General features: G+C 33.3%; 1 protein-coding gene across 1 annotated transcript in view; it reads left to right on the top strand.

Moving 5' to 3' along the window:
• Positions 1 to 18,398, top strand: part of LOC111046993 (solute carrier family 12 member 4) — a 494,114-nt gene that overhangs the window by 449,448 nt on the left and 26,268 nt on the right. Inside the window, exons 7-17 of the mRNA XM_039420090.1 lie at positions 1,009 to 1,196; positions 1,417 to 1,578; positions 2,481 to 2,637; positions 3,115 to 3,253; positions 4,415 to 4,668; positions 9,037 to 9,156; positions 10,482 to 10,679; positions 11,662 to 11,851; positions 13,293 to 13,508; positions 15,393 to 15,500; positions 18,153 to 18,194. Of these exons, the coding sequence (XP_039276024.1) occupies positions 1,009 to 1,196; positions 1,417 to 1,578; positions 2,481 to 2,637; positions 3,115 to 3,253; positions 4,415 to 4,668; positions 9,037 to 9,156; positions 10,482 to 10,679; positions 11,662 to 11,851; positions 13,293 to 13,508; positions 15,393 to 15,500; positions 18,153 to 18,194 (1,774 nt within the window). The remainder of the gene's footprint in view (positions 1 to 1,008; positions 1,197 to 1,416; positions 1,579 to 2,480; positions 2,638 to 3,114; positions 3,254 to 4,414; positions 4,669 to 9,036; positions 9,157 to 10,481; positions 10,680 to 11,661; positions 11,852 to 13,292; positions 13,509 to 15,392; positions 15,501 to 18,152; positions 18,195 to 18,398) is intronic.

Below are 18,398 nucleotides of genomic sequence, written 5' to 3'. Positions count from 1 at the left end.
TCACAAATCTATGACTGATTCAAGCTATTGTGGCTGATATTGGATCTTCATTGTATTTATGGGCTAATTGAATGTGATATCAAACAGCTTTGCTGTATATTGTATGAGAAGAAAATTCAATTACAGAGATTGATTTCATGTCTTCAAAAGACTTGTATTGCTATGAATCCTTCAACTTCATCTTGAGATAATTGAAAAAAATAACTATACCCTTGTGCAAATTAATGGAATCAAGCTATTTTTTCAATTAAAGTAGGTTTCATTCATATAACCAGGAAGATCAGTCTAAAAAATCGAATTAATTATATAGTTTGGTTACCTCTATTGTGTGCTATTACCATTTTCACATTTAATACAATACAAATTTATTTCGTTTTCTGGTTTACACTAATGTAAAATTATCTGATGATGGTGAGAATATAACTTCGGATAGTTATGAAGGATTGTTGGATGTCGAAAGAGTTTTCTTTCATTTTAGACAGAAATGTTGGTTCTAAAATCGTGAATCCTGTTGGATAGGTAGTAGCATAGCCACCTCTAATACAAGGCCCCGGCCTACGATATTACAACGTCGCAGTGTAGGCCTAGAACCTAATACATGATTGGTGAAAAAGATTTTAAAAAATACCAGCTGATCTTTTTCACCAATCATGTATTAGATTCTAGGCCTACGCTGCGACGTTGCAATATCGTAGGCCGGGGCCTTGTATTGGAGGTGGCTATGGTAGTAGGTAATCTACCCATTTTAGGTCTCTAGATGTTTAAAATATCGAATTAGTAGTCAACTCAATGTACCTCATCCTTGTATCGATAAATAGAATAAAAGGTCAATTGTGTAGAACAAGGATGAGACATAAAAATAATATGAATCTTTATATTCTTATCGAAGAAAATTTAAAATTCGTAACTGAATCATATAAAAATCATAATTCAATAATATTAGAAAGGAAATTTAGTTTGGAGTCTGATATGCGAAAGTTTTTTCCAATAAATAATTTTTTATTTCAGGATGTGTGTACTTGGAAATCGATTACTGAAAGACATCCACATTGATCAGTGCAATAAAACTGTGGGAGGCGAACTGTACAACCTTTTCTGCCCAGGAAACTCGACAAAGTCTTGCGATCCATACTTTCTTGCCAATAATGTATCTATTGAAAATGGAATCAAAGGCTTGGCTAGTGGAGTATTCTTGAGTAAGTTCAAATTTTTTCGTACTTATATAATAATACACTAATAATATTATTTTGTATTATCCCAATTATAAAGTTTATTGAAATTCAATTTTCCAATTCTTCAAATCCTAATTATCTCCTATGCTTTCATTCCCTTTTTTCTCAAGCTGATTAATTCAAACATTGGTAAAATTCCTATGATTTATTTTATAACTCTCTCATTATTTGTTGATGGTTGCAGCTAATCTTGGTGACAGCTTTCTTGAGGATGGGCAGTACATTGCCAAGTCACTTGATGCCGAGGAAATTAACAGGTTGGACCGCCCAACTTACAACCAAGTGATGGCTGACATAACTACCTCTTTCACCCTGCTCATTGGAATATTCTTTCCTTCTGTCACTGGTAAGCTTCTACTTAAGTCCTAAAGTATATAATGAGCTGAAATATTGTTGCAGTATTTGATAAGAGATTCAGGAAATATCCAGTTTTATTATGAAAAGAAGTAAAAAATATCACGGTTTAAAATTCACAAAACGCCCCTTCTCGCAACAGGCAAACTATTCAACAATAATACCAATTCTTTATATATATACTCATCTATTTTACTATCAATGACAAACTGTAAGTAATAATCCGTTTTTTGAACTATTTTCAATGACTTAATATAAATAGACTGTAATGTCGACTGATAAATTAGACTGTAGTGTCGATAAAAATAGTTCAAAAAATGGATCTTTATATATAATATAGTGATATATTTATAATCAAGAGCAACTTTCTAAAATAAGCTTCATATTTTTGAACATGAACATTATTCACTTTCATTAATTATAATGATCTGTCAATTTTTAATTGAAGTTTTAATCCAATGTGTAAGTAGAACCATACAGAAAAGATAGCATGAGAAGATAGCATGGTACCGGTATAGGTGGTTTATGTTCCAAATTTCAATCCGATTTTTTGTGAACTCAGTAGTACTTTCAACTACCTTCTATTATTACTGTTTTGGCCGGGTGAGAGTGTAAGAACGCACAGTACCAGAGACTACCAGCGTCACGTAGCTTCGTGATTAAGAACTAATAGGACTATTGGCTTGAGTTAACAGTGGAATTCGGAACATTAACGCCCTAGGATATATTTTTATGCGATATTTGCTCTATGGTAGAACCAAACAAATTTAGAAATATTCCATTCATATCCTCTTTGGCAGAATAGAACATATTCGCATCACTTACTATTTCAAAAACTTGCTTTTTAAAATCCATTCAGTAACTTCTCTATATGAAAATGCTTTTATTGTTCAGGTATTATGGCTGGCTCCAACAGATCCGGAGATTTGGCTGATGCGCAAAAGTCTATACCCATTGGAACAATTTGTGCCATTCTGACAACTTCAACTGTCTATTTGTCAGCTGTTCTCCTCTTCGCAGGAACAGTTGATAATCTTCTTCTCAGGGACAAGTAAGTTTATTCTTCTCTCGCATATACTTTCTGAACAAATTCCAATCCATACAAAACCTTTCCAAGCATCCTATTAATTTTCTTAGATCTTTACTTCTCGCCTCTTTTTGAAAACCTTGTAGGTTACAGTCTAGACATTTCATCAGGTGTAAAGAATCACCATTAAACCCTATTTTCAGTCTTCATATTTTTTCAATCTCTGGTATTGCTTTTTTGTTTCATCTGAGCTGCTTTCTCTAAAATGAAAAATCATGAATATTTACTAATTGGAATCAAACCACCATTCAGCATTTATAAGCTGTTAGATGAAATGAGAATGAGATGTGAGGTCTTACAAGTTCACTAATATTTAACGAGGGAATGCAAGAACCGATTCCAAGGCTGCAAACCTTGTTTTAAAAAATACAATTTCCCTTCAAATTGTTTTATTCATTCATAACAGTATCACTCAATATTATTGATTGTGTGTATTTTCAGGTTTGGTCAAAGTATTGGCGGGAGACTTGTGGTGGCGAACATAGCTTGGCCCAATGAGTGGGTCATCTTGATCGGCTCCTTCCTCTCCACCCTTGGAGCTGGTCTGCAGAGTCTCACTGGAGCTCCTCGTCTCCTACAGGTAACAATACAAAAATCGTATCTTATTCAATGAAATGTTAAAAATACCGATTCATTGAAATAACAAGAAATATGAGCTATCAGCAGTTTTAGTGAACATAAATTTCTGCGAATTTCAGTTTTTTCGAGTAAATATAAGACTACCAGGTTGCTGATGTTACCAGAGTGATTCTAACAACAGAAACTAGTTACTCACTATTTCAATAAATCAGTGGCTATGATCATTTCAAGTCTTTTATTCAAGTTTTAATTAATCTCACCACAAATCGCCTTTACCACAATTCAGTACATATACAGATATCTCGCGTAAAGACGTATGTGCAACGAACAGGCGCATTTCACTTTTAATCATCTGATTCTATGCTTATTATATCCTGTATTTGTACAGAACAGTAAGATTCATATACAATCAGCTTAGCATCAGCTGATGAAAAGTGAAATGTCCGTGTGTGTAGGGCTCAAGTCTGTTTGCACCTTAATGTGCTATGTATTTCTGTAATGGTAACTTTAATTTCGTTCTTATTCTAATGCATTTGATACTTCGGGTTCCTCTGGGTATTAAGACACATTCTTGGCTCATTTAACTTGGAGAGCATTCAGAATTTTAATGTTTGATATTTTATTCTTAATCCAATTTATAGATGAACAGTTTACGGTATGATTCTCATTATATCTGAATGAATGAACCTTTATACTTCTAATATGAATAGTTTTTTGAGTGTTGATTTGCTGAACATGACAGTCAAACGTTAGTCTCCTGTACGGTCAAACATCAGTCACATCTTAAATTTATATTAATGGAATAATCAACATATCCTTCAGATCAATAGTATTTTGAGGGTTGATTCCCTGAACCTGGAATTCACATATTAGTCCCTGTTTAGTTTTCTAAACGTAAACAAATTAGTCACAACCTCCATTTTCTTTGAAAAATTGACATTCAAATGAATAGTTCACCCTTATGCTCCTTCCCTTCTTTGTACAACGCCCTTCCAAAACCGGAAATTTCAATATGACTCACCCTGTATCTTCAGGGTTCATTTTACAAACCTGACAGTCCCTCGTTAGTCACTCTGCATAGAAAAGATAATATATGTGAGCGATTTATTTTTTATCTTTCAAGTGTTATTATAGAAGCTTAGACTCTAGAATTTGTGTTCAGGCGATAGCGAAGGACGGCATAATCCCGTTCCTGGCGCCGTTCGCAGTGTCTTCGAGCCGCGGCGAGCCGACACGAGCCCTTCTGTTGACCATCACCATCTGCCAGTGCGGCATCCTGCTTGGCAACGTCGACTACCTGGCGCCTCTCCTCTCCATGTTCTTCCTCATGTGCTACGGCTTCGTCAACCTCGCCTGCGCGCTCCAGACCCTCCTGCGCACGCCCAACTGGCGGCCTCGCTTCAAGTACTACCATTGGTATGTGCACATCCAATCAAGTCAAACTGTTCATAAGTAAAATACTTTTAGAATGTTGGAATACAGGTTAATTCAAATTAATAAAAACTTGAAGTACCCTTTTATTAAAAACTTTAGAATATTTTAACGACTAGTTTCGACCATTGGTCATTAAAAGTCGTTAGTACTTAAAATATTCTTAATTTTTCAATAATAGGATATAAGTATTTAATTATTAAAGAGATGATGCTAATTAGAGAAAGCAAAAGAAAATCATTAAAAATAGAGATTCAAATTGTGTGAAAAGATTAATTTATTGATTTATGTTGCAAAAAAAAACGGTAAGAAGAGCAGGAAAATACAAAAAAAAATAAAGAGGAGAAAAAATAAAAGAAAAGCAAGATAACAGAATGGAAAGAAAAATAGACGGATTAAACAATAATTATGAACAAAAACTCTAGAGCTTCGGGAGTGAGTGACAAAAGCCAAATTTTAATTAATCTCTTAATCTTATTTCCACAATTACATGCAGCAATGGCATTCTTGACCTCAAGCGGCAAAGCATTATAAAATCTAGGTGCCAGGAAAATGAACGTTTTACGAAAAAGAGTGCAATTGGGTTTAGGACATCTGACTTGGGAAGCCGCAGTCCGCCTGGTCTGTCGAAGTGCGGTAACAGGCTGACAGTAATCAATTGTCACACCTCTATTTCCACTTATATTGAAGAACAATGACAAAACCTTGAATACATATAGGAACCTAACAGGCAAAATTCTAAGATGACAGAACAGTGGAAATGTATGATCATCAAACCTACTGCCCGTTATCAATCTTATAAAAGCTTTTTGAAGTTTAATAATTGGATCCTGGTTAGCGTAATAGGAGCTTCCCCAACATGTGATTCCATATTCAATTTTGGAATGTACAAATGAAAAATAAAGTTCCTTCATTACATTAAAATCGCACAAATATTTAATGCGATGGAAAATCATCAAATAGAACCTTAAAGACTTCTTTAGAGTTTCAATTTGTTGCCTCCAATTCAGATTTTCATCCAGTGAAAGACCCAAATATTTGATAGTCTTTACTGGACTGATACTGGGACAGTCACAGCTAGAATAGGAACAAACCGGAGAGTGAAAGCGCAGTGGAGCAGGCAAGTCAGCACTTCCAGAGAGACTGAACATCATATAATTAGTTTTGGCTACATTAATTTTAAGTTTGTTACATGTAAACCATAGAGATATTTTGTTCAAGTCAGACTGCATTTTCTGATGTAAATCTTGAAGGTTATTACTTTTATATGAAAGAGCAGTGTCGTCCGCAAAAGCAGTTATCCGTCCATTCAATTCACCATTATACAAATCATTTACAAAAATTAAGAAGAGAATAGGGCCAAGAACCGAACCTTGCGGCACACCACAAGTTATAAGTAATACTTCACTTGCAACGTTTCTGATCCTTACATACTGTTTCCTACCCTGTAGGAAGGACTTAAACCAATCTAGTGGAATTCCCCTTACACCAGCACTCTCCAGCTTGCGGAACAGCAGACTATGATTAACTGTATCGAATGCTTTACTAATATCCAGGAAGATTCCCGCTGTTTTGCCACTACAGCCACTGTTTAATCCTGAATAGACATATTCCAAAAGATGCTGTAAGGCAATTTCTGTACAAAGATTTTCCCTGAAACCGAACTGGCAGGCCGAAAAAAGTTGCAGCTATTGAGGAATGAAAGTAATCTAGTTTTTATAATTTTTTCAAATAGTTTTGACATGACTGGTAATAATGAGATGGGTCTGTAGTTTTCTTTACTGAGTTTATTTCCTTTTTTGAAGATGGGAACAACAGTAGCCGACTTCATATACAGATACAGATACTACATATACAGATATCTCGCGTAAAGACGTATGTGCAACGAACAGGCGCATTTCACTTTTAATCATCTGATTCTATGCTTATTATATCCTGTATTTGTACAGAACAGTAAGATTCATATACAATCAGCTTAGCATCAGCTGATGAAAAGTGAAATGTCTGTGTGTGTAGGGCTCAAGTCTGTTTGCACCTTAATGTGCTATGTATTTCTGTAATGGTAACTTCAATTTCGTTCTTATTCTAATGCATTTGATACTTCGGGTTCCTCTGGGTATTAGACACATTCTTGGCTCATTTAACTTGGAGAGTATTCAGAATTTTAATGTTTGATATTTTATTCTTAATCCAATTTATAGATGAACAGTTTACGGTATGATTCTCATTATATCTGAATGAATGAACCTTTATACTTCTAATATGAATAGTTTTTTGAGTGTTGATTTGCTGAACATGACAGTCAAACGTTACTCTCCTGTACGGTCAAACATCAGTCACATCTTAAATTTATATTAATGGAATAATCAACATATAGACCTTCAGATCAATAGTATTTTGAGGGTTGATTCCCTGAACCTGAAATTCACATATTAGTCCCTGTTTAGTTTCCCAAACGTACACAAATTAGTCACAACCTCCATTTTCTTTGAAAAATTGACATTCAAATGGATAGTTCACCCTTATGCTCCTTCCCTTCTTTGTGCAACGCCCTTCCAAAACCGGAAATTTCAATATGACTCACCCTGTATCTTCAGGGTTCATTTTACAAACCTGACAGTCCCTCGTTAGTCACTCTGCATAGAAAAGATAATATATGTGAGCGATTTATTTTTTATCTTTCAAGTGTTATTATAGAAGCTTAGACTCTAGAATTTGTGTTCAGGCGATAGCGAAGGACGGCATAATCCCGTTCCTGGCGCCGTTCGCAGTGTCTTCGAGCCGCGGCGAGCCGACACGAGCCCTTCTGCTGACCATCACCATCTGCCAGTGCGGCATCCTGCTTGGCAACGTCGACTACCTGGCGCCTCTCCTCTCCATGTTCTTCCTCATGTGCTACGGCTTCGTCAACCTCGCCTGCGCGCTCCAGACCCTCCTGCGCACGCCCAACTGGCGGCCTCGCTTCAAGTACTACCATTGGTATGTGCACATCCAATCAAGTCAAACTGTTCATAAGTAAAATACTTTTAGAATGTTGGAATACAGGTTAATTCAAATTAATAAAAACTTGAAGTACCCTTTTATTAAAAACTTTAGAATACGTTTAACGACTAGTTTCGACCATTGGTCATTAAAAGTCGTTAGTACTTAAAATATTCTCAATTTTTCAATAAAAGGGTACTTCAAGTTTTTATATTGTTTTTATTAATTTGAATAAAATAGCCCATATAAGTAAAGTGATTTTAGGTTAATTCAACTTTGAAGATTTTTGTCAAATTAGTATTATGTCAAATGAAGAGTTTGGAGCTTAAAGATAAAGGCTCTAATTCAACTTTGATAAATGTCACTGTTCTGTTATCATATTCTAGATTTCGATTGATTTTGTTACTATCAATTTTACAAAATGGTTAATATCTGTTAAGGAATTGTAAGATAATTAATCATCATATAAAATTGTTAATGATTTTATATAATATGAATATGTTGTCTTACTGCTATTCTTCACTTATTTGTACTTTCAAATAAATTTAATATGTCACAGATTATACATACAAAATTGTATGTTGCAAAATTCATGACTTGAACAAACTTTATTCTTTCAAAAATGGTTTGAAAGCCAAAACTATTTGTTGTGTTTTATATAAAAAGTCTTGAAAAAAGGGTACTATGAAACTTTTACTTTATTAGTTACTTATTCTTCAAAAACAAATACTTTTTCTTTTAGAGTATGATATTATACTGCATGAAAATTTAAAAAATTCAAACATATAATAATGAAAGCCGAAACTATTTGTTCTGTTTTATATAAAAAGTCTTGAAAAAAGGGTACTATGAAACTTTTCCTTTATTAATTACTTATTCTTCAAATCCAAACACTTTTTCTATTAGAGTATGATATTATACTACATAAAAATTAAAAAAAAAATCAAACATAAAAATTCAAACAAATGCAATTCACATATAAATAATGAAAATTTGAATAACTAGGGGACTTCCTGTAATGGAAAACAACACTATGGCTCGGTTGCACAAAAGCCTGTTGAATTTTAATCACTATTAAATTTCACAAGAACCAATCAGAGATGATTTTTCTGAGAAAGCTTCTTTGATTGGCTCTCTTGGCATTTAATCGGAATTAGAAGTCAACATACTTTTGTGCAACGGGGTGTTAATCTAGCTTGGGGAATCCTTATATATTTATATTCAATAGATAAGCTCAGCATGATGAATCGTCGATTAGTCAAACAATTGAGTCGAATCAAGTAATCTAATTGATTAGACATCTTACTACAAAAATATAGGACATTTGTTGTAGTGTTTTACTTTGCAAATTCATTTTTTCTTTCTTTTCAGGTCTTTGTCATTCATTGGACTGGCACTTTGCATTGCGGTGATGTTCATGTCAAGTTGGTATTATGCTTTGGTCGCTATGGGTATGGCTGGATTGATCTACAAGTACATCGAGTACAGAGGGTGAGCGACAACATTAGCATTCATCTTATTCATTCCATTTATTTTATTCATTTTTCTCTTATTAATACGTCATGTCATTGATTATTACAAAATAGCATTGACAATCGTCATACAGTTCACAAAAATAATTACAGATGACTTAATACAAAAAATATGCATAACAATTTATAACTACTTGAAACATCTTAATTTCATTCCTATACGTAAGTAAAAGAGGAGTTTCCATTTTGAAGCTTGAATATGTAACATATATGTACTCTTATTAGCCGATTCTAACTGTGAGTGAATCCTCAGAAGCAAAACAAAAAGTATCGGCTCAAAATTTCAAGTATAGTAGATACAAAAACGAAGCTTCACTTAGTTCGGACTCTCTTAAAAACACCACTAAATTTAGAACATGTGTTCAGAAATATTCATTCAAGTACGTGCTGAATTTCACTTTGACGTGGAAACTTGAGACTCCACTCCATCTCTGTTGAGTTGTTGGCTCAATTATCTCTGTTGAAATGACAAAGTGATTATTTTTTGCTTGGTATTATTTATTTATTTATACATACAATAATATCATTCTCAACTTTTAATGATTAGGTGTTCAACTAACACTTTGGATACAATAATCTTATATTTTAATCCCTGAAATCTCTCTGGCACAGTTTTAGAGAAGTTGATGTCATTAGGGTGGCCCAGAGCAAAAGGAAACTGTGATGCAGGATTTATCTCCCACTGTTAATTTACGAAACATCTTCGCTATCGGGTGGTAGGTAATCTGTGATTCTTCTCTTTCACTCATGAAGCCTTGTGCTTGAATTAAAAGGTAGCAACAATGAATATCATTTCATAATGATAGTGTACCGTCCTCCGACCCACGACCAGAGCAGTGACAATTGGCCAAACTTGAGACACTCTAGCTAAGTTAGTTATATCGGATAGGTAGCTTTTTACTGTGTCCGTATTCCAATGCTGTTACTATTGTGGTAATCATAATTCTACAATAAGTGTATCTAATTTTTCATTGCTCAATAATGAATAATGTTTATAATGAGTATAGGCTATAATTTTGTTGGTAATGATAAAAACTCGCACTACTTCTACAATGGTAGAAAATTTTTCAATTTTACTCGCGATTGAAACCTTGTAGATGATAAGCTTGTCAATCACCAAAAAATCACAGTCAGTAGTTATTATAACTACTGATTTCAACATAACATAATTTTATAACATAATTATGTTATAAGAGGATAGAAAATCAATTACATATTTTATTATATTGAGAATGTCTGTACTCATAACACAAATTATTAAGTGTAATATTATGTGTTATTCAGAGCTGAGAAAGAATGGGGAGATGGAATCCGAGGTCTGGCATTGTCAGCTGCTCGCTACAGCCTTCTGCGACTCGAGGAGGCCGAACCGCATACCAAGAACTGGAGGCCTCAGATACTTCTGCTCGCTAAGCTTACTTCGGAACTTGTGCCAAAATACCGCAAGATGTTCACTTTTACTTCTCAGTTGAAAGCCGGTAAGTTAAATCAAAGCAAACTTTACCCATGTATATTATCATACATTTCGTTACAATACAATTCTTCAATAGAGAAAATTACATTTGGACTTCTAATTACTAACATATAGAAATTACATATAATTATTAACATATGAGAATAGGTATGCGACTTCATTTAATATTTAAAACTCTACAAAAACTTAATTCATTTTTCAAAAGTAACAAACTCTGTGAATTGCCTACCCAATATATATCAATCTCGAAACTCTCCCTGGAGAACAATCATCAATTACTCAATCTTAACATAAATAAGGTTGAAGCTATTATTGTTAGAGTGGGGTTCATCAATCATTGTTAAAATAATTATTATTCATTTATTTCGTTCATCCATTTATTTGATAAGACAATTATTTCTAAACTTGAGCCTATTAAAACAAAACTTTTTCAAAAATAAAAATACAAAGAGAGAAAAATATAAATAACTTATATATTACACAAAACAATCCTAAAAATTCGACTGAGTCACTGTCAATATTGTAGAACCTTAATTAAGTGAATAAAATCCTACAGAGAAGTGAAAGTAAAAATAATGCTAGTAAGACTAAAATTATAATACAATAGCAAATACAAACACATTAATAATTAAAATGTTGTTTATAAACTGAAACAAAAAATGAATTTTGGATTGATAAGAGCAGAATGCAAAGTTCAGTCATATATAATAACAAAGTTGCTTGTTACACAAATCAGAGTAATTTTTCATTGGAGGGTCTAAGGGATATATTTTTTTCTCGAAAATACAGTTTTACTACCATCATGATATTTGCTCATCCAATTAAAGTACTGTCTCAAGTACCTCAATATTATTGATTTTATGGAATTTATTGATTGATTGATGATTATACAGCAATAATATTTCAGAATTTGGTTAAGTGCAATTCCTGAAAAATCTTCCAATAGGCTATTGATTTTGTTGAATTTGAAAATAGTGATGTGTTTTGAAGGATTCAAACGACCGGACTGGGAGGCATGAAGCCGAACACAGTGATCCTGGGCTGGCCGTACGGCTGGCGTCAGTCTGAGGAGGAGCAGTCTTGGCACACCTTCCTGCACGCGGTCCGCGTCATCACCGCTTCCCGCATGGCTCTGCTCGTGCCCAAAGGAATCAACTTCTTCCCCGACTCCACACAGAAGGTCAGTCAACACTTGCAAACAATACAAAGCTTGACAATCACTGACATCATGCTCACTAGTGAACCGAGTAACGCTTGGTATCATTTCAAATGAGTGTTAGAGTTGTGACACAAGTTGTCAAGTTGTAATTGCCCTTAATTTGCTTTATGAAATTGCTCCTCAAGAGGAAACCTCACGATATCAACTTTCTTTGGATCATACCATTCTAAAAGATGAATGATACAGCATTGGCAAGATGCCGAAGTGCCCAGACAGGATTTGTACAAATTTTTCGATTTTATTGAAAGTTTCAAGATGAGATGAACATCTTTCTATCTTTCAAACAACTCTTTATCCATCTTTTTTTAACATCTAGTTACCACTTTAAGTAAACAATATTTTTTCGGTTCACAATCGACTTTTGTTGATGGAAATGTAGAATCAGATCATAAATTTCCAGTTCTAGTGAATAATAGAGTTTATTATGTCTTGAAATATTGTTATTTCTCAAAATACATGATTGATGCTCAACTCGGAAATAATCAAAAATATAGAATCTATCAATGTAAAATATTTGCTTGAAAGTATGTGATATATGAATAATACTCCGTGGTACTTCAGAGTTGGAACTGTTGTGTGGATTTGAGAATGAGCAGGTTGGAACGAAACCATATTGGCCTTATTCGTGAATGTTATAAAATACCTATTGAGCTAGAAATAATCACAATCGATCGAGAACGAATACTTCCCTTATTTGAAAACATGATAGTGACATGATAGAGGCGGCTATCTCACTTGAGTCTGCCGCCAAATGCTAGTTTCCGTACGTAGCTTTATTAGTTTTTGCAAGAAAAATGCAATAATGCAGCATGAATCTAACTAAAATTCATTACATTATTTTACTCAGAAAACGTTATGAGTGATGATGTTGTGCGTGAATGGTCTCGGAAAATGGGAGACTTCAGTTGAAATGACTTTCGAGATCGTCGTGATGCATGACAACTCAAACTCACAGTGCCGGTGCAACCAAACAGCTTCTCCAGCAAAATGGGATAATTTCGATCACCCACCTTATAAACCTGATTTGGTCACTATTGACTTATTTTGACCTTTCCCCCAAACTCAAGACATGACTTCCAGGGCAGAGCTTCCATACTAACGAGGAGCTTCAGAACAACGTCATAGCCCACTCAAACTCATTTGTCGGCAGCATTTCATGAAGAGGGTTTTGTTAGGCTGGTCCACTGGTATGAAAAATGCTTCAAAATATCATGTTGCAAGATGATCATGAGCTTAAGTAGCTTCTAGTGAAGCTAATCGTTTTTATTTATGACAAATCGGAGGTTGAAAAATGTCCCTTGTTTATGATTGAGTGCATTATCTCATCATAAGAAAGCACAATCCAAAATTCAACATCAGCATTCATGATCCAAGGTGGTAATATGGAAATTCAATTTTTCAGATGAGTGGTAACATTGACATTTGGTGGATAGTACATGATGGTGGTCTGCTGATGCTGTTGCCGTTCCTGCTGAAGCAGCATCGCACCTGGAAGAATTGCCGTTTGAGGATTTTCACAGTCGCTCAGATGGAGGACAACTCTATCCAAATGAAGAAAGATCTGAAGACATTCCTGTATCATCTGCGAATTGAGGCCGAAGTTGAAGTTGTTGAGATGGTAAGCTATTTCAACAACAACTAAACTACATGTTAATGTTCAACTGTTCATCATACAAACCACGCTAAATCACGATCGTCAGCAAATCGAATATGCGAAAATCAAATAATATCATAAAAATTATAAATTTAATAAAATTCTTCAGTAGTATCATTGTGAATGTTTAAACATCGTAGTTTTAAATTGCTTCACTCATTGTTTTCTCCCTCACATTCAGTTTACCAAATTTTCCTGTTTTTGTGTTGGAATAGAAACGTTGAATTTTCCTTCTTCTAATATTATTATAATTTAGCTTTCTTCCAAATCGATTTTGGATAATATTTAAAAATTATCATAATCTCTTACTAATATCAAAACCTATTCAGTCATGAAACTTACAATAATGATGTTGCAAGTTATTCAGTTTGAGATGTAATATATTATCATACACATGATAAATTATGATAATATTATTATAATCGTACATTTTTTTGTAAATGTTCAATACACCAATATTGTTATGCGATGGATACTTTTTTCGGTAGGCTATTGAATTCTTTATCCATGTAAATAAAAATGGAGCCTCAAATTTTGACATTCAATAACTTTTTTATGTTTGCACCGATTTTGATGATTTTTTTAGTTGTGTTCGTTATGTTCAGGACCTAACATTTTATAAGGATCTAAATATTTATCAGGACCTAATATTTTATCAGGACCCTATCAATTTTATAATCCGACTTCAGGACACTTTTCTACGGTCCTTCAAAGTTTACATGTAATCCTTATGGGGGAAGATTTGTGAGCTGGCCACACACAGAAATAAAAATCAGCTGTTATAATCATCGCGTCATCCAACAGCCGTCGGTAGATAGTAGACAAGAGTGTGTGCTGCTCCATCCGCCCATGTATTTTATTCTATACGCCCCGACTAAAAACAGAATGATTGTTCTATGTGTAACCACAGAGAAGAAGAGTAGCCATAATATCTCCATAAAGCATAATATGTATTATCTCATGCTATGAAGATAATATCTTCATATCATGTAATATCTCATAAAATCTCCATAGAGAGGAAGAGTAAAAACAAATCCTTCTACTTTGTGGTGTAACCATCCAGCAGTGCGGCCTCAGGTTAAAGACATTGCTTTGTTTCGAATAGTTGTGCTGTCTTTCGTGTTTAGAATTAATTGATTTACAGTAAATTATTTATTTTGCAGTTGGAAAATTATCTATAAATTATAAATAAAATCCATTAAAATTAATAATCAAAATAATATGAATAATAGCATCTAAAGTTACCAGCTGTACACTAAGCTAAACCACAGATAAACAATAGCATAAGTTTACGCTATTGTTTCTCTATGGCTAAACTAAGCTAAACAGCATTAGTGTTTTCATCATATGCATAATAATACAATAATAATTTATTGGAGTAAATGAAAGTGTTTGCTTCTTTTTGATAGCATGTTTGAAGTTTAGTAGGCCTTGATATTGGTATGGAAAATATTCTTGGGCAGTGCTTCTTGAAAGTTGCAAAATGCCGCATCGCGCCTCCTCAGGTGTGCATCCAGCTAATGTTTGTCATGAGATGCATTAACTATTTGGCGGAACGAAGTTCGCCGGGCCAGCTAGTTATTTATAAATATCAATACATAACAAGATGAAATATCTGTTCCGGAACCTATCCTTTTGGAAGCTCTTTCAGACTCCGGTAAAAACTATCTTGTTGTAAACTCTATGCATATTGTTGATGAACTTTGTATACTTTTTCTCATAATTGAATTAATAGTAACTCTTGAATCGGATTTGTACAATATACAGATATAATAAAATTTAAAAAGTATTTATTAATAATACGCAATAATAATATCATTTCAACAATTTCAATTTAATTTTCAACAGACGGACAATGATATTTCTGCATACACTTACGAGAGGACGCTGATGATGGAACAGAGGAATAAAATGGTTCGAGAGCTGAGGCTCAACAAAAAGGAAAGCCTTGGAATGGTAAGCTCTCATCAATCATTTCATTTCGAAACAGGCTTTCGGCTTTCAATTGTATATTATAAAATGTATATTCTATGTATCACCGTGTTGCCACAAAATGTTCTCAGATTTGATATTCACGCTCGGCTTATATTTTTGAAGGTCACTTGGTTGGTGATAAGGAAATATAATTACATTCTATTGCTATTCAAATTAATTATGTTCCATAGCTCTAGTCTAGTTGGAGTTCCGAAACCGTATGTTTGGTTTCGAAAGGTTTGGTGAACTATAACGTTTAGACCTAAATTATCATGAAATGTTGGAGTGAATACTCTAACTGGAGCATTCGCATTTGAAGTTTTGGAATTCATTATCAGCAAAATATAAGTTACTTTCAAATGTTCTGAAGGATACGTGTTTTGTTAGCATACCTATTATTTGTGAATGTTTAAATTAAAAAAAACTTTTATTCAAGTTTGAATCAACAAAGCAAAGGACTTCCCCTTAAAGTCTTGGAAATCATTATTTAGAAATGTTATTGTTAAATCCTACTATTTTAATCTTGAGTCATTTATAAAATTTGAATTTCAGTTCAAAAATATATTGGCTGAAGTTTATTGAAAATACTTCTTTTGGTATATAAAAAATGTTACTTGGAATCAATATCTCTTCTCATTTCCATTGCTTTTTCACAATTCATGTTTTTCCAACTTTTGATTGTTGTACATAAAATGCACTGAATGTAACTGTAAGTTCTCACCTGAGTTCCCAAACAAAGTGATTGATTTAAATTGGAAATTTTTCGCTGTGTCCATTTTTTTATAAAGAATTGTTTCCCTTCTCGAATGGAATATTATATTCTATCCATTTTCAAAAATAGAAGTGTATTTCAAATCATTTAAAGCACTCCTTCAATTTCTTCATAGCTTCATTAATTGGAATATCGAATTTCATCATTTTAATTCAATGTCAGATGGGAAAGGCGAAGAACAATCTTCATCGAATTTGTGGCTGGTGGATCAAGTGTATTTGTTTTTAAACGGATCTTGTATTACCGTTAATTTGTCATTGTTTTTGAATGCCAACCTTATGAACTTTTCAATCATGATCTCCAATAGTATGCCAAGCAACACTAAAATAAATTAAAATAATTCAATTGGTAAAGTAAGAAATATGCCTAATTAGCAAACTATGCAAAAAATATCATCCTCGAATCTTTGACAAATATTTGTTCTTTGGTATAAATTCCAAGAATGGATGAAATTAATTTAGAAATGAATAAAATAATTCATTTTGTAAGTTTCAAATATCTGAAGATGAAAATTATATTGCACGTGAAAATATATTTAGAATTCAATTTGAGTAGCCTAGATAATTGAGATAAGAAAAATTCAATTTACGCATCTGTATTTTCCTGAATGTATGCTATTTCAGCTCCCTTGACTTGAATAATCCTAGTATCTAATAAAAAAACGTTGACATGATTGATTATTGAAAAATATTGAAGAGCATATACACTAGGGTGATTTATTTCAACCTCCGATTGGCCACGAATCAATTAATAATTTCATTCTATTCGAAACAGAAGACACAAAAGAAATCAAAATCCAAAAACAACACAATCAAAATGATGAAAGAATACTAATTTTCCCATCAAAAATTCATTTCACTTATCATTATTCTTCAACATAATTGCAAATGAGTTGCAACAAATTTTATTAACCGTCGTACAAAATAGTTGCAACTAATTTGATTAACCGTCGTACAAATGAGTTGCAACTAATTTGATTAACCGTCGTACAATTCTGAATAAGAATTACTAGTGTAGTATTCATTTGCAAATCAATTACTGTTCGGAGGAGTCCGGACTCACAAGGTGTCAAACAATCAGCGATAACTGAAACAAACTACAATAAATAACTGTATTTTTTTAATTCCTAACAAAGGTCCAAAAAACCGTGTATTAACATTAATATCGAGAGACCGAGCTTCGCTCTGGAGTACAAAAGCATAGAAAATTTATTTATTTATTTTACGAAAGAGGAAATTATAATATATTCATAGTTTATATTTAGAATGATAACTATGTTTGCTACAATATTTGTTAATTTGGGAAATATAATACTGTATAATGATTTGGCTGATTATTTTATTCAGGAGGCTAAAATCAGTTTTAGGGCTGGTTTCCGAGCTCGGAATCTAGGTAAGTTCTAGACTTTAAACAGCTGGAGTCAGAAAATTGGCTTTCCAAAACGAATCTTTCTTTTTCCTTGACTAATTGAAACATTCCTAAATAATTTGAAAAGGCTGAAACTTCATACATGATAACAGCAAGTGAGTGGAAAAAAGTTTGTCAACACTCAGAATGGCTTTGATAATGTTATATTGAATAATATTCTTTTGCAGGATCATAGATTTAGAAAAAATACATCCTTATGTTTCGAAAGTCATCTTAATTGAAATCAGTATTTTACAACATAATAAACATAGTTCATTGGAGTGTTGAAAATACTGTAGAATTCAATCTTGAAATCTATAGTAATTTGGCAGAATATGTGTGTGTGGCTCTTTTCTCAAACTTGTTAGTTGTTGAAAACTTGCTTCAATGTGAATATTGTGGAAACGTTTCATCCTCTGAATTCACTTATTTTCTGTTTTATTGCTACTATCAAGGTTGACTTCAACGAGATTCCCTCTGAGGAGAACATGCCTTTGGTGGGTTATTCTTTAACTGATGTAATATATCGAGGTCATTCCATTCCATTCTCACTCACTCCTAACATCAGGCTAGAGCATCTTCTCTCAGCTATGTCATTAAACGATTATCATCATCAAATGTCATGCAGCTTCATCATTGTAATTACTCACATCCACATACAATCATTGCTATTGACATCATCTTAATCATTGTCATCATCC

This window comes from Nilaparvata lugens, chromosome 2 (assembly GCF_014356525.2).
Source record: "Nilaparvata lugens isolate BPH chromosome 2, ASM1435652v1, whole genome shotgun sequence".
Classification (NCBI taxonomy): domain Eukaryota; kingdom Metazoa; phylum Arthropoda; class Insecta; order Hemiptera; family Delphacidae; genus Nilaparvata; species Nilaparvata lugens.
This window is presented reverse-complemented; position numbering and strand designations above follow the sequence as displayed.